The sequence below is a fragment of the Petaurus breviceps genome, unplaced genomic scaffold, assembly GCF_028583685.1.
Source record: "Petaurus breviceps papuanus isolate PSGF00001 unplaced genomic scaffold, PetGlider_PUasm1.0 173, whole genome shotgun sequence".
Classification (NCBI taxonomy): Eukaryota; Metazoa; Chordata; class Mammalia; order Diprotodontia; family Petauridae; genus Petaurus; species Petaurus breviceps.
Window position 1 is genome coordinate 29,452,358 of NW_027185759.1, and position 17,993 is coordinate 29,470,350.

Sequence of the window (17,993 nt, forward strand, 5' to 3'; positions counted from 1 at the left end):
ATCAGGGATTATATAGCCTTCTCCTGGGTCAGAGAATGTAACCTTGACCCACTGCCCAAACACACAGCATCAAGGCGTGGGCATTCCTGAAAACCAAGCCTCCTGCCACAGGCTCCATGTGACCACATTCAGCTTATTAGGAGGAAGAGTATATTTTCAAACCAAGGAAGGTTCTCAGAGTCTCTTAAGTCTATCAAAGGGCCTAAGGGCAGGGAAGATCTTTAAATTTGCATTTCTATTACAATCATGCACTAGGTTGCTATGCTCATTTATTGCACTGTATTGTGTACCTAATCTATTTCACTGATCCTCCACTCTATTTTTTGACCAGTACCAGATTTTTTTTTGATGATTGCCACTTCAAAAATAGAGCTTAACATCTGGTACTGCTAGTTAGTTACCTTCACATTTTTTTTACTGATTCCCTTGATATTCCCTTGACCTTTTGTTCTTCCAAATGAATTTTGTTGTGTTTTTTTCCTAGCTCTACAAAATAATTCTTTGGTACTTTTATTAGCATGGAACTGAATAAATAAATTAACAGGAAGAATTGTCATTTATTATATTGGTTTGGCCTACCCACAAGCAATTGATATTCCTCAAGTTGGTTAATGTGTATTTATTTGTGTGAAAAGTGTGTTGTGATTATGTTAATATAGTCCCTGGATTTGTCTTGGCCAGTAGACTCCCAAGTATTTCATGTTGTCTGCATTTCTTTTAAATGGGATTGCTCTATCCTTTGGTACTGGGTTTTGTTGATGGTATATTAGAAATTCTGACGATTTATGTGGTTTCATTTATATCCTGCAACTTTGCTGAAGTTGTTCATTATTTCACCTAGTTTGTTTGTTTGGTGTTTTTTGTTTTGTTTTGTTTGTTTGTTTTTGCTGTGTTAGGAGTTCTGGGTGCTTTCAAGGTGGTATGATCTGGGAATATATTTAGTCCCTGCTCTCTTAGTCACTACTCTGTTCCTTACCCAGGAAGTGCCCCTGCTCTATGGGGATTGTAATTGATAATGCTCCTTAGGTTCCTTCCTCCCTTGTAATTGTCAATGATACTGTTCCCCAGGTCCCTGAACCCTTGAGACCAGAAGTGATGCTCTTGGGGGCGGCCAGGTAGCACAGCGAATAAGAGCACTGGCCCCAGAGTCGAGATGACCTGGGATCGAGTCCAGGCTCAGATACTTAGCATCCACCCAGAAACACCTGGTTGTGTAACCTTGAGCAAGTTACTTAACACTAATTGCTTAAAAAAAAATTAAAAAAGAAGTGATGCTGTCCCTAAGGGCTTCTGCCCCCTTGTGACTAAACATGCTCTTGAACTATGACCTAGAAGTAGGCATAAGCAATGGAGTTGTCAAACAGCATCTTGTCCTGTTTCTGGTGCTAACATAGGCGTTCTCTGTAATCCTTCTGACCAGTGACCAGTTTTGAGATTCCCCCAAACTGCTGTCACTTCTATCACCTCCTTTTGGTCCCACCACTGATGTTTCATTCATGTGGCTCCAGGCCAGCCTCCTCCCCCTCACCACAGATCTCTCTTTCCAATGTCCTTATGCTGTCTTGGGCTGGAAGGATGCCTCACTCTAGCTTTTTGTTAGCTCTGCCCCTCCAGAATTATATTGGAGACTTTATTTTAGAATGGTCTGAAGGGGATGTTGGGAGAGCTCAGCTGAGTGTTTTCTCTACTCCACAATCTTGACTCCACCCTCACCCTCAGGACCTTCCTATTCTGAAAGACTTGTATTCTAATGCCTCACAAAGGACCAGAGGAGTGATTTAGTGTCTAAAGATGCTGATTCTTTCTTTGGGGTTGGAACTTGTGTCTCTCCCTATTAAGTCAAAGAGAAATCCTTGCCCTTTGTATCACATTTGTACTCCAAAGTTAGGGAAGTGAAGTGATTTCCCCAAAGTCAAGTAGGTCATGGCATCATATGATTATTGCTGTTGAACTAGAATGGGCTTTAAGGGTCAATCTTGTCAAATCTCTTCACTTTACATATTCAAAAACTGAGGATAGGTTAGTAAAACTAACTAAAAATTAGTAAAAATTACTAGGTTAGTGTAGCAGCAAGCACCCCGGCTTCCCCAGGGTGTCTGCCCATACAGGTTCTTGGATCTGCTTTGATAAAGGAAAGCAACTCAAAATGGGTTAACAAGCTTACTTTAATCAGTCAGACCATATATCGTTTACCTTGTTCAGGGGAGAAAGGTCAGGCCCCCGAACTTCAAAATATACAGACAGAATTATCAAGACATTAACAGATCAAGTAGACAGCTTTCCAAACTGTCTAACCATTACATCCATACCCTTCTCCTGGCTCAGAGAATGTCAACCTTATTGACTCACTGGCCAATCAAGAAGTATCTACTGAAAAACAAGCCTCCCTCCCCAGGCTTCAGGTGCATTTTAGCCTAGGGGCAGGGAAGATCTTCCAAATTTGCATTCCCATTACAGTTACTAATTCACCCAAGGACATACTGATAATAAGGGGCATAGGCAGGAGATAAATCTAAGGTGTGTATACACACACATACTAACGCAATTGAAGGAGGATAGCAAGAATTAGATTTTTCATCAAAAAAATTTCCCCCACAATCTTTTTTATTGTAGAATTTATGTGTGTGTGTATATGTGTGTGTGTGTGTATATATATGCATATATATATATATATATATATATATATATATATATATATATAGTAGAATTCATAGAGTGTTTGTTAGCAAAGTGGCATACTATTATACAGGCATTGCACTGGAAATTGTAACTGATACTGATGGGGCAGGGGGAATTAACCCAACAGAATGACTGACAAATGACAAAAATTCAGTCCATGTTCATGTGTGTGTAGACTGGAACAGCCTGGGAGGCTTTAGCCAGTGGCATCATGAAAACCTCACTCTCTCGATGGACAGTCCCCCATGGATTATACGATGATTTTAGTTGATTTTACCTGACATCACCCTATGGTTTCCTTCAATGATAAGAAAATTGAAGCCCGCCCTTCACAGTTGGTCACAAATGGACTGAACCAAACAAAATCAAATGGCGAACTAATCCCCAAGTAAATTTAATGAAACTGATGTCCCAGAGGGCAGCACACTTCTGTAGGCAATGGTCTTATTTAATAAATTTCCCCCCTGCTCTCATGGTGCGTGCTGTATTTACAAAGACAAATTTAATTCATTGGGTTTACATTTCCTCTTCCCTTAGTTTGGCCACTAGGCACATGTGGTAAGGCCCATAACCAGGTATGTCAGTGCTGGGCAGAGAATAAACAATGTCACCCAGTCCTGCCCAGCTGCTATGGAAACAAGCATGCTTTTAACCAGGGTTTTCCTGGGCTGCAATTTATTCAGTAAGGAGACACAGAGAGCCCAGATCCTTTCTAAGGAGGCTAACATCCAAATAATGGTACCCACTCATTTTTTTATTCCATTTCAAAGTGAGATAATTTTTATTGTTATGTACCTTCTCTCTGCAGCTCCATATTTTTCTTGTGTGACATTCTTCTATTATGAATATTGTATTTTTTCACTACAAATATGAAAGAAAAAGACTGATAGAGGGGATAGAAAGAGAAAAGAGAAATAAATTGAGAGAGGAGAAAGAAAAAAAAGCAAAAATGGAAAGAGAAGAGAGGAATGGAGAGTGAAAAGATAGAGAACTATACAGAGAGATGGACAGAAAGAAGACAGGGAGAGCAAGTAAAGAGAGAGAGAGAAACAAAGAGAAATAAAGAGGAGAGAGAAGAAAAGAGGGAGGAAAGAGAAGAAAGAGGGAGAGAAAGGGAAGGAGGGCGAGAGGAAAGTAAAGAGGAAAAGACAAATTGCTATTATAAACTAATATACTGCAGCAAGCAGTAAATCTAAAATGATTCATAAAGTCAATTACAGACTCTGCTTAGGAACAATCAAATTAAACAAATTGTTATTCTGGATTGAAGATGGTGACTAGCTCAGAAGACAAGCTGCCAATTGGCTCAATGATACCTAATAAAATAAAGATGAGTCCCTAGTTCCCAAAGACTTACATTCATGTGTTAGGCTATCAGGAGCATTGAAACTTGTGATAGAGGAATGTGTGATTAAAAAAAATCCCCAAAGACATTTTAAAAGGCTCAGTCAGATACTTAATTTCTAAACTTTCAATTATTTATAATACTCTTTTGTATGCTTAAGAATAAAATAGCTTTGGCTCCCTTGGCTACATTCTTTTCCCTTCCATTTGGCAAAATCTGCTTTCCTTTGCTTCTGCAGATCATGCATTGAACTCCAACACTGGTCTGTGCAGGTCATTTTTTAAGTATCTCAACATTGATGTTAGTTTTACTACAGACTCTGCATGCCTTTGGGACTCTTCTTCCTATGTTCCTCTCCTCCACGCCCCTCCCTCCAAAAGGCCCACTCCAACACAGGCATATATTCAATCCATAGTTCTTAATTCTCTCTGACATATGCCCAACAGATAATTCAATTCAGCAAGCATTTATAAGACACCTATTCTTTGCCAAACACTGCTCGGTGCTCAATGTACATTGAAGAATTATAAAGTTCTAATGAACAGAAATGGATCCCATCCTTTTCCTAAATCACGATTTTGAAGTATGAAAAAGATTCAAATGAATATCTCTTCCCAACCAAAAATTGAAAGTCTCAGAGGACAGACAATGAAACAGCAGAGAAGTGGAGACTACTCCAATAGAATACAGCCTACATTAAGAGATATGGTGTATTCGATGCTTTACTTAATTTGTTTTTGTCACAAAGTTAGTTTCAACATAGGTCAGCTAGATGGATGCATTGGATAGTGATGAGCCTGGAATCAGGAAGGCTCATAATCTTCCTATGTTCAAATTCAGCCTCAAACACTTAATAGTTTTGTGACCCTGGGCAAGACACTTAACCCTGCTTGCCTCAGTTTCTTAATATGTCAAATGAGCCAGAGAAGGAAATGACCCCTACCCCAAGTATCTTTGCCAATAAAACCCCAAATGGGGTCATAAAGAGTGGGATATGACTTTAAATGATTGAACAACAACAGTTTCAATATAGAAGAAATGCTGGGAAGTAACTGTGATGTAAAGACAAAGTATCAAGAAAATGATTTTTACCTAAATGAGCTCCCATAGACCCTGTTATTGTTGTAAGTCAAAATGTCTGATTGAGAGGAAGCGTGCTTTAGGAGAGTCAAGAAGACGGAGTTCAAAACCTGCCTCGGACTCTTAGCTGTGTGACTCTGGACAAGTTACTTAATCTCTGACCACTTCCACTTGATCATCTGTGAAGTGAGTATGATTATACTTGCACTACTTATCTCATGAGGCTCCAATGATCACACGGTCATAGGTCATAGGACTGATAGGAGACCATCTGATCCAACGCCCACATTTTACAGATGAGGAAACTGAGACCCAGAGAGGTCAACTGGCGAGAGTCAAGACTCAAACCCAGACCCTCTGACTCTGAAACCAGCCATTTTTCCTCTGCTTGTCACAGGAGATCACACAAAGCATTTTATCAGCATTAAAACACCATCAAAATGCCAGTTACTGTAATCAAGGATCTAATCTGATTTTGGTTTCTTTATTTTGTCAGCAACAGCTATTGACCATCATTGTATCAGCAGATGGAATGTAACTTTCACCCATTCAGTTCTCACTGTGGTCATCAGAATTCTTTCTTTGCAGTACAGTTTGATAAAAATTAACAGCCGGGTGGCACCATAGTGTATAGGGCTCAGGACCTGGAGTCAGGAAGACCTGAGTTCATATTTGAACTCAAACACATTAGCTGTGTGACCCTGGGCAAGTCACTTAATCCTTTTTGCCTCTGTTTTCTCATCTGTAAAAATGAGCTGGATAAGAAAATGGCAAACCACTCCAATCTCTGCCAAGAGCCTATCACTCCCCCCCAAAAAAGGGGGGGACTGAACAACAACAAAACAATCAATAAAATGGACCCTTGGGTTTGCTTTAGCTATGAAATGCTCCCTTTTGCAGAAGGCAAACTACTTTAGGTTGAAGGATTTTCTTTTTTTTTTTATTTCCCTTTTCTTGTAAAATTGAGGCTTGATTTAGGGAGCGGCTCCCTAAGAAGTCAAATTGGCTCCAGCCCAGTCAACATGTGATTGGATGCTGCTGGAAAAGCATCTTGGCAGCATCTCTTCTAATTACAGGACTGTGAAAAGGGGTTCAAGAAAATCTCCATAAAAGGTGTAGCTGGCTCTGAAGCAGAGGCTCCAGCAAGCCAAGAGCAGCCGGGCTTTCATGTTCTCAACTCTGGAGCATAGGCTCCACATTTTCTCTTGGCAGAGCTCAGAGGAAGCAGAGGAGCTGGCAGGAAGAGACCCGCCACGTGTCCATAACTCAAAGGATGGGCAGCTTTGGGCCCGACGTGTGGAGAGCAGAAGGCAAAGACCCAGCTGCCTGATGGCTTGAGACCTTCCAGCTATGAGCTTTCAGAGCAGGGAGAGGTTCTGAAGTGACCACAGAGCCTAGGCACCTTCCACTTCCACAACCTGGGGTACTCAGCCTTCATGGGGACTTTCTTCTTCTAGAGGGTTGTGAGTCATTGAGTGCTTCAGAAACTAGACAATTCAACTGACACTATTCCTAAGCAAGCCCCCCACATGGTATAGAAGGGCTCAGAAAACACTGGTCATGGAATAACCACCCAGTGCCAGGAAGAAGGGATCAGGAAATGAAGGAAAATCTGGCTGCTAGCAGTGCCACTCACAGTAAACAAAGTTTGGATGGGCCAAGTCTTACTAACTTAAGTATAGAGATTCTCTCTCTCTCTCTCTCTCTCTCTCTCTCTCTCTCTCTCTTCTTTCTTTTTCTCTCTTCTTTTTCCTCTTTCTCTCTCTCTCTATTTCTCTTTTCTCTTTCTGTCTCTCTGTGTCTCTGTCTCTCTGTCTCTGTCTCTCTGTCTCTCTCTCTGTCTCTCTGTCTCTCTCTGTCTCTGTCTCTCTCCTAACTATAAACCTCAGGGTAGGATAATAGATTGAAAGCTGGATGTCTCTTTGTACATTATCTAATCTAGTTCCCTCATTTTTATAGATGAGGAAAGTGAGCTGAAATGGCATGCTGGAGACAAGTTCTGGAGAATGTGGCTTTTCTTCCTCCACTATCTTATGACCTACATGATCTCGGGCAAATCACTAAGTTATACAGGTCTCAGTTTCCTTGTCTGTACAACAAGGTTGGAAGAAATGGCCTCTAAGGTTCCTTCCAATTCTAAGTGTTGGGCGATTTTAGGAAACAAAGTACAACAGATTAGAAAGTCTCCCATTTACGTGGGTCATCAGAAGATCAAATCTCTGCTGCATCAAAAGAAATACTGACAGACACTTGCTGTATGCACAAAATATGGTCACCTACTGTCCTATCCTCTCCAACTTACCGAATTATACAAAACAGCTAAACCCTAAAGTATCCATTAAGCACCGTCCACATAGAGGACATATCCCTTGGCACTAAATGTACAAAAGCAGAAGGGAAAGTAGTATCTCTTCACAAGGAACTTCTATTTTATTGGATGGAGACAGCCGACTACAAATCAAGGGTGTCAGTTTAACAGCTGGCACTCTGGGGGAAAAGGTAGGCATGATACACTCAGTTTAATCTGTAGTAACACTTTCTTCATCACTTTCTTACCTACATAATCAACAAAACAATCCATGAAGCCCTGATTTGGGGCAGGTGCTAATTTCTGAGGTGTAAAATTTAAATAATCATCTCTCCGGAGCCTTTTTGAACTGGGTCTGACACACCCCTGTTCCAACATTCAAACAGACAAGTTTATACATCACAATTAAGGGAGGAAGATGTGTTGGGTACTTAAAATTACAGGGGTCCGGAAAAATTTCCTGTAAAAAGGGATACTTGAGTTGAACCTTGAAGGAAGCTAGGGACTCTACTGGGAGGGGGTAAGTGGATTCAAACTCCTAAGGTGCATAGTTGGGGAGGTGGAGGAATAAATGGAGTCAATCACTTTTGCTTGTTCACAGATTGTCCTTCCAGGTTTTGAGGTGCACTAAGGGGCAGGATCCTCGTGGGGTTTTAATGGAAAACAATGGGACATCCTCTGCCAGAGAGAAAAGATTAATTTCCACTGGGGAGTGGAAATAATAGTGAAGGCCAGAGCAGAAGCCAAGGAATGACCCAAATGCAGCTCAAGAAAATAGGGAGGGAAGAGTAAAACTTCACTCCCAAACCAGCCAAATAGAATCATTACGTGCTGGGTGTGGACTTCCTTGTTAAAGTTTGAGGACATGTGGACAAGGGATGCATCGTATGCCTTTCCAAGAGTCAACTTTCACACATTTCCAAAGTTATAGAGCAAAGCAGGCTTGTGAATTTAAAAAAAAAACTTTCCTTGGGGATTGGTGAGTGGCAAAGGAAGCCACGATCACCATAGATACAGATAAATACAGCTAGGAAGTGAGCAGATATTCACAAGGCATCTGGGTGTCCTAGAAAGGGCACTGGGCTTACTTTCAGAATCCTGCATTGGAATCCTGGCTCCATTATCTACAAGACTTTGGTAAATCACTGACCCTCTCTGGGTCTCCATTTTATGATTAGTGAAATGAGAGAGTTGGACTAGTCGCCTTCTGAGAGCCCTGACAGCCATGATCCTAAGTCATCAAACCTCTCAGCCTCAGTTTCCTCACTAGAAAATAATATTACTTGTCCTACCTTTTTGATAGGATTATTGTGAGAAAAGTACATTGGATGCTGTGAAACATAAACTTGAGATAAGTTGATGATTATAACTGATGTCATTTTAACAAATGGTATATGCATGACTGACAGTACTGATAACACTGGCACCTACTATGGACCAAGCACTGTGCTAAGCACCCCACCCTCACAACCACTCTGCGGGTAGGTGTCATTATTATTCCTACTTTACAGTTGAGGAAACTGAGGCAGAACAAGGTTAAGTGATTTACCCAAGTACACTCAGCTAGCATCTGAGGCCAGATTTGAACTGAGACTTCTTGACTCCAGTCCCGATGCACTGGCTGCCTTTCAAAAAGTAGTTTAGTTTTACTGGCTTTAGAGCTTTAATTACAAAAAGCTCATTAGGTTTGAGACTTAAAAGTTACTTCTCTTTACATATGAATACACATGTGCATGCTCATATACATGCATGTGGAAAAATGCTATGTGGGATAGTGATTCCAGAGAACTTATGATGAAACCTATTTCTCTGCTCTCCTTTGAGAGGTGGTGAACTGTGGGTTTGAATGTGGCATACAATGTCAGCCATGGTTGACTTGTCAGTTTGTTTTTGCTTGATGGTTTTTTTCTCCTACAAAGGAGGAGTGTGTGTGTGTGTGTGTGTGTGTGTGTGTGGAGCCATTAGGAAATGATTGATTTTACTTCATAATAACTTAAGAAATAAGAAATATATCTCACCATAAAGTAAGTTCATCAATATATGTTTTTTTAAGCAAAAATTATGCTGGGAAATTTCATCATCTTTAGCTTCAAAGTTAAAATAGACAAAGATGTCATTTGGATAGTTTAAAGGATCATGAGTTGGAGGGGGTGGAGGCTGGATTTGATGACTTTTAACTTTCAATTCAAAATCTCTAATCCTATGATCCTCTAAATTTTGTAGATGGTCTTTGAGCGTTTAAATATCATGAGTCCCATAGAACTTCAAATTCCTAAATGTTATGTTGGATATATAGAGATTTGCACATAGCACCAATCAGAAAGTCATTAACATTACTTCATGGGATATGGGCAATCAAGCTGAAATTACACTTTGCTTGAAGGGGTCAGCATTAGCTCACAGTTTAACATTGCACTGGTGTAGAAAAATTGTTCAGCACATGTGACAGCACATATGTACAAGCAGTGTGTGTATCTTGCCGGTGAAATACAGGGATGTTTGCTACTATTGGCCATTGTATTTCCACTTGAACCATTGAATCTCCACTCCAGCTACACTCTGACCAGAGTGCGAGAGTGCCATCGGGTCAAATGCCGGATTTCCCCGTTCACAAGCTGTGTGACCTTGAACAAATCCCCCCCTCAACTTTTGGGACTTCCATTTCTTTATGCATAAAATTAGCCCATCGAGTTAGGATCGAATACTTGAACATCTTGTCTATGCTGTAGCCAATTTGGTCTATTTCATGATCCCTGAATGCGACATTCCATCTCCTGGCTCTGTGACTTTGAACACAGAATGCTCTCCCTCACACCTCTGTTTCTAGGAATCCCAAGTTAACTTCAAGACTCATCTCAGATACTACAGAGGGACTTCCCTTATGTTATAATCCCACCTGACCCTTAAATCACCCAATATTTGCTTCGGGTATATTCTGTATTAATTTAGCTGTACCCATATCTCCCACCGACCCTAGGTAGAATATAAGGTATTGATGAACATCCTGATTTTTGTCTTTGTATTCCCAGCACCTGACACATTGCCTGGCAGTCAACAAACATCTATAAAGATTTATTTGATTTAATAAGGGGGGAGAATGAAAAGGAGAAGTAAGAGAAGGGGGAGAGAAGGAGGAAAAGGAGGAAGAAGAGGAGGAGGAAGAGGAGGAGGAGGAAGGGGAGGATTAGCTGCTGTCATTGGAACTAAATCATAAGAGAAGGTATCACTGCCCAAGAAAAAGTATGTCAACGTTGATTGGGATCCAAGGAAGTACTTTCTAATGATAGCAAGAGAATACTAATAAGAAAAGTGGGTCTGTCTTTTGAAATAATCCATTTTGATACTTAAGATGGAAAAGAAAGAATCTGAGGAAAATCTCTGTAAGTAGGGATATGTTATGTAAATATGCTGTCAGAAAGCTATTGAGAACTAAAGGAAGCTGGGGACCATGGGTAAGTTACAATGGAGTGCTGATATCTTATGGAGGTAGGAAATGGGAAACAGGTTGGGAAGTGATTTGTTTTTCTTTTATGGCACAAAATAATCCAATAGCCATAGGAAGAAAAAAAATGTCTTTAACTTATAGAATTCTGTCTCATACTGAGCTTTCTTTATCCATAATTGTCAGGAGTTGAAGGGGGAACAGTCTTAGGGAAGAGGAGAAAGAAAGGAGCATTGTGTTTGCACCTGTAAATAAAGTCTGTAATTCAGGGAGAGAATCAAAATCACAGGATTGAATAAAGATGGGAACTGCCCCAGACGATCTATAGGATGATTGGGATTTACCTTTCTCCTCTCCCTCCCCACCACAAGTCCAGGCTTATTTTTCTTCCTGAGACTTATAAGATAGTAAGAAGCCTGATTTAGAATAGGGGTTCTTACCTTGCCTTTTTCTTTTTTACCATTATGACAACTATGTTTCAATAGAATTTGTTTCCTTTTTAATGCTATGAATTTTATTTTATGCATTCATAAACATAGAGTTGAAAGAAGGGGTTGGTTCATATGTTTCTCAAAACCACCCAAAGGTTGTGTAACACAGAAGAAGGTTAAGAAATTCCTATATATAGGGAAGCTCTTTTTAAAAAAAAAAAACTTTAAAAATAGTTTGATAGCTGTTATTTTAATGTATTAGTTTCCTTTGTAATTCTAAGTATCTTGCATTTAAATACATAATTTAGAGAAGGGGTCCATAGATTTCACTACACTGCCAAGGGGGTTCACGATATTAAAATAGTTAAAATCCTTCATTTAGGAGAATTGTAGAAACCACTAGGTATGTAATGAGGCAAATGGGTGTAGAGGGAGAATGGTAACTGTTGAAAATGAGAGGCGAGGCGAGGCGAGGGGGGGGGAGGAGAGGGTAAGGGAGGGGAGAGGAGGGGAGGGCAGGGGAGGAGAGGACTATACTCACTTGTAACAACAGAGGGTAAAGACAATACTTAACAGGAGCCTATCATATTTAGATCTCTGAGGACATAGAGAGTAATGCTTCTTCATTCGAGGGTTCATTTTCCTCCTTTAAATAATACTTTTATAATACAGTGAACTCTGCACACACAAGTGAGAAGTCAGTTTCCACTGACTGAAGTCAGTCACTGCTGAAGAGGTGTCCAGGTGGCACAGTGGATAGAGTACTAAACCTGAAGTCAGGAAGGTTCATCTTCTTGAGTTCCAATCTGGTCTCAAACACTTACTAGCTGTGTAACCCCAGACAAGTCATTTAACTCTGTTTGCCTCAGCTTCCTTATCTGTAAAATGAACTGAAGAACAAAATGGAAAACCACTCCAGTATCTCTGCCAAGAAAACCCCAAATTGGATCTCAAAGATTGAAAAACAACTGAATAGCAAAAACCAAAATCATGGAGACATTTTTCCTGGTTTTTAGTATAGAATAATTTGAGCCAGAAAAAAGTGAGGAAACCATTTCTGCAGTGTGCCTGGGCCCTGGCAGTTATGGAGTACAGCAGAGAGAGCTGTGCAACAGGGATGATCTATAGACAGAAAGTGGAAGGCAGAGGGTTGGGGAGGAGAAAACATGTGCAGCGCCTCAGCCAAAGGAGATGATATTTTAGTTGAATTTTGAAAGATGAGTAGTAGGGGGACAGATAGAACCTAAAGCTATTTTTCTAGCAGAAAATGATAATTGCCAGCCATCTGATTCGTCTAGAATGTAGGGCTGTATGAAGGGGAATCATTAGTGATAAAGTTGGAAAAGTAGATTGTGGATATGATGAATGGCTGATGTGCTCCCTAATGAAGGTGTCTGGTCATTTGATAGGTGGTCTATATCCAATAGAAAGTCATGCCTCAACCCCCTGCACTGGACCAGGGATGGAACTCTCCAAATATGTTGGGACAAGGAAAAAGTAGACCCACAAATGTAGGGCTACTTCCACTGCTGGGAAGGAATCTCAACACTTGATGATTCCCTTGTTTGTACTGAGTTAGCATCATGATAGAAAATGCATACCTAGAAATAAAAAAAAGTAAATTTAGGAAAGGTGTAAGAAAAGGAAGTGTGGCTGGGTGGATGAAAAGAAGGAATTGGAATGTCAGAGGTACATGGCAAATGCCCTCACTGTTCTCCTTCATTGAATGAACACAAAAAAAGAACCTTCAAAGATAGTTTCGGAACAAGCAGCCTAATTCTCCTTGATTCCTACTGAAATAACGAGAAGTCTCATGATTACATTTCTAGAAGTACAGTTAAAGGAGTGCTGGACTTGGTCACCAAAGACCCAAGTTGAAACCTTGACTCCTCTTCTCCTCCAGACATCAGCCTTGGAGAATGGAGATGGAGAGGTTCCCCAAGCACATTCTCAGGTGTGGGGAATCTAAATCAGCTCACCTGGGGCCGATGCACACGGCTCCAGATTAGATGAATTGCCTTGCCTTTCTGCTACAGTGATCAGAAAGAGGATAGCAGAAGCGATCAGAACCACAGTTCTGGATCTCATTGCTCTAGATGCTGCTTTTAATAACACTTTAGGTTTGCAAAGTTCTTTTCCTACATCATCCTATGTGATACACAAGTAACTTCAACTCACTGCTCCCAATTTTTCTAGGAATAAAAGGCAGAAGAATATTCCTCTTTGCTGTTGGACCAACCCAGCAGGAGATACACAGATTTATCCAATATGCCCATTGGGAGTATAAATACCAATCACAGGAAAGGGAATTTCCCCCAGTCACTTAGCCCTATACAGGCATCTTAGCTGTGACAGCACCCAGATTCCCTACCTTACAATAAATTCTTTCAGGCTAACAGATATATGAGTAGAGTCACAGTGCCAGCAGCAGAAACATCTTAAAGGTTCATAAAAGATCAATTTTACCTCCTCCAACTCAGAGAATTCTTTACTTGGGTAGAGTCTCCCAACCCAGTCTCCACTCACCATGTCTTCTACTCACACCCTCAATCTACCTTGATCTCTCTTGTCTAACAAGCATTCCATTGCCTATAATTGCCCTGAGTGGCTATATTTCTTAGTGTAGGGCATCCTGCCACTTCAGGGAATTCCCCAGTTGTTAGTGGCTGTAATTTCTTCCTACAGGGCATCCTGCCACCTCAAGAGATTCACCAGTTGTTAACCTTGATTAGCTTACATTGTTGTCACTTATAAGCTGTGTAACCTTAGCCAAGATGCTTGATCGCTCTGATCCTCATTTTCCTCACCTGCAAAAGTAACACCTACACTATCTACCCTATTCATCATGCAGGTGATTACCAGGTTCAGTTCAGAACTATCCAGTCTATGGTGACCTGCAGGTGAAGGAATTTTATCCAACTGTAAACAATATGAGGTGGCAAAAGTGTCAATTCTTAGACTAATCAAGTTACAACATTGAAGAACAGTCCATTGGGAATTAAGCACTCCAGCATGATCAATTATAGCCAGTCATGGCATTATCTAGTTAGGATTCATGGAAAAGAGCACCTGAATTGCATAGCAATTCTAATACAAAGTAATGAGTCAAGAAAGACTTGGTTATCCCAAACAAGCCCTATGGGCCTCTACAGCAAGGGCTGCAGTACTTTGAACCATTACAGCAGGGACCTATATAATGCCCAGGCAACTATTTTGTTCTAGGTTTCAATGAGAACAGTTTCCTTGGTGGACTGCCATCCTTCTTGTTTTTGTTTTTGTTGTTGTTTTAAACAAAATAGTTTTATTTGCATATAGAGGGTTGGTGAGTAACATCAGAGAAATTCTCCTGCCTATTGCATCCTGCACTCACACGTTTCAAGGATTTGAGCTTTCATTGGGCCTCGTGTCCCATCCAGTGGAACAGATCATAATCCCTTGGTTGACCAATTTGGGGACTTGCTGCAGTTAGTAAACTATCAATGAACCTATTTCTATTCCTATTGACTTTGTGCTTGTGCTTAGACAACAACACAGTCTAATGCTGCTTATATAAAGGGCACTCTAATACGGTAGACCCTACCAGAGATTCCATCCAGCTGGTGTACTCTTAAGAACCCAGATTAGATACCAAGCCATGTGTAGCATGCAAGGAGGACTGTGATGAGGGATACAGAGGAAGGGGAAGGTTTACCTTCAATTTAATTTTACACCAAAAACAGTTCCTGTGCTCAAGGAGCTTACATTTTATTGGGAGATAATATATACACAAATAAGTCAGTACAAATCAATGTTATAAGAGACATAATGAATATCTGGGAGAACAGGAAAGGTCTCAAATAGAAATTGGTACCTAAGCTGTACCCTGGAAGAACCTAGAGAATTTAACAGATGAGGGAAGGAGGGAGAGCGTTTGAGGGATGGGTGGGGGATAGCTTGCTGCCTATATCTGATAGAATCTAAGCTGTTCAAGGACAGGCATTGCTGCCTGCCACATCTCCACATCCCCAGCATCTATCACAGAGCCTGGCACACAGTAGGTCCTTAATAAAAACCCACTACATTGACTTAAATCTCTAAGACAGCTGCCTGACCAAAGAGATTTGGTTCTCAATGGGAGTAACTTGAGCAAGACCAAAAATACCCAATGAGCCATCACTTTGAGTCTTTAAGCAACTGAGTGCCCAAGAACATGAAATGAGATGTTGTCTGGCTTCCAAAAACAGTGTAACATGTGGTTTTGCTCTTTTTTCAACAGGGTGCCCAGACGGCACTTATGGTCCTTACTGCCAAAAGATGTGTAAATGCATGAATGGAGGCCATTGTGACCCCCTGCTTGGCACCTGCGACTGCCCTCCTGGCTTCACTGGCACAAACTGTGGTCAGGGTAAGTCACTGGAAATGGTACTGGAGGGGTTAACTGCATCTTGCCAGGACAGCTTAGTCCCTTAGCCAAGGCCAACACTGAATGAGAGTCTTTAGGAGTTTCAGTTAGCAGAAAAAACAATGCCCTAGCTATTGTATTTGATAATTTACTGCAGTGCAAACAAACACACACTGACCCAAATCTCAGGGTGAGTATTCCTTTTGTCAGAACTTGATTTAAAGCTGGAGTCTGTGGAAGTCAGCCAAAGAGAGAGTTCTGGTCCCAGCACCTCCCACTCCCACAGAGCTGGGTCAGACTCAGGATTGGAAAATGAATTGGCCAAGATCCCACCCAACCAGGCTTGCTTGGGTTCAAAATTTCAAACTCATTTTCAAGATCTTATAGTTCTATTTCCCCAAAACAATTTCTCAGCTCAAAGGAAAGCAGTTCCAAAAAACTCTGAGACTTCAACTTGAGATGACTGAACAACCATTGACTTAAGTGTGAGTGGTCAGGGGCACACAGATCCAATTTCCCTAAAAATATGTTTGGGTTTTGAATGGACAAGGAAAGAGTTCACCAAAAGAAAAGTATGCCTTGCTAGATCTTAGGAGACCTAGCTGCAAAGGTTTGTGGGTTCTCATCCACAGCCTCTCTCACTTTGTTCCCTTTCTCTCTATTCACAAAGCCATCACACAAATTCAGAACCTTATTTCTTCTCTATTGTAATAGACTATTGCGATCTTCCCAACTGGTCTCCCTAACTCAATCTTCTCCCCTCTGCAATCCATCCTGCAAAAAACTACCAAGATGGTATTCCTAGAGTCCAAACTAGCCATGTCACTCTCTGATCACCACAGTTCAACAGCTCCCTATGACCCCGAGGATAAAATATCAACATTTCTAAGGTTCAAAACCCTTTATGATCTGACTCTCCTCTGTCTCAGCTGTGTTATTACACTTCATTCCCTCTTACACACTCTTCATTCCAGTCAAATTAGCACACTAGCTGTACCCAAGGACAGAGTGCCAGACCTGGAATCATAAAAACCCGAGTTCCAATCCAACTTCAGATACTTGCTAACTGTGTGACCCTGGGCAAGACATTTAACTTCATTTGCCTTAGTTTCCTCATCTGTAAAATGAGCTAGAAAAGGAAATGGCAAATCCCTCCAGTATCTCTGCCAAGAAAGCCCCAAATGGGGTCACGATGAGTCAGACTTGACTGAAAAATGACTCAGCAACAAAGCTGTACACATCCCATCTCTCATCTCTTTACCCTGTGCTTCAAATATTCCCCTTTCTCACCTCCACCTCTTGTAATTCAATATCCCTTCTATGCTCAGCCAAGTGACACTTTTACTCCCACTAGGTTTTTCCTTGTGCCCCACAGTGAAAGAGTTCTCCTCTCATACCTGATATGTATTTACTTCAGAAAAACAGCCTGGTGTGGTAGCAAGCATATTTGTTGGTGTTGTTTGTATCCTGGCAACTATTGCAGTACTTATACTTAATAATAACAATAATATTAATTATAACGATGATGATGGTGATGATGATGAAATAAATGTTGGATTTTATTTATTTTTATTTAATGGAAGGGATTGAAAAATAACCAGCACATTTATGTGAATTATCCACAGCACATTTGGGGATACCGTCTCTGCATATCATGTTATAGTTACTTTGTAAGAAGTTAGTATGGCACAGTAGTTGAACCAAGGAACTTGAATTCTGATCCTACTTTCCGACCAGAACCAAGAAGACCTGGGTTTAGGTTCTCCCTCTGACACATGCTGGTTTTGGGACCTCCCACAACACTCCTAACCTCTCAGCACACTAGTCAGTGGTATCAAACTCAAGTAGAAAATGGGCCACTAAACGATGTGGATTGCCGTAAAAAAAAAAACACATATTAACATCATCCACATTCTACCGCATTTTTATTTCTTTTGTTCAATGTTTCCCAATTGCATTTTAATCTGGTTTGGCCACATTTGAGAGTGTCGCTCTGCCCCAGGGAACTCAAGAGATTATAGATTACCAACAAATTGTCAGTCTGCCTTGGTATAGGAAGTTTTCTCAACCAAGAGTTCTTGTACTAATGAAAACAGAGACTTTGTCCTGTATTTCATATTTAACTTCTCTGCTCACACTCTCACTCCCTCCACACAGGCTGTCAGTTCTTAGAGGGAAGGAAGTGATACCTGTTTATGTTCATATTTCCCACACCTGCCACATAGGAAGCACTAAACCAAACAGAAATTCTCTCTCGTTCTTTCTTTCTTTCTTTTTCTTTTTCTTTCTTTCTTTCTTTCTTTCTTTCTTTCTTTCTTTCTTTCTTT

At 40.8% G+C, this 17,993-nt stretch overlaps 1 protein-coding gene across 1 annotated transcript in view; it reads left to right on the forward strand.

The window, feature by feature from the left end:
• LOC138157760 (EGF-like and EMI domain-containing protein 1) overlaps window positions 1-17,993 on the forward strand; it is a 697,376-nt gene that overhangs the window by 649,098 nt on the left and 30,285 nt on the right. The window contains exon 18 of the mRNA XM_069083541.1: window positions 15,541-15,669. Coding sequence (XP_068939642.1) covers window positions 15,541-15,669 — 129 coding nt within the window. The remainder of the gene's footprint in view (window positions 1-15,540; window positions 15,670-17,993) is intronic.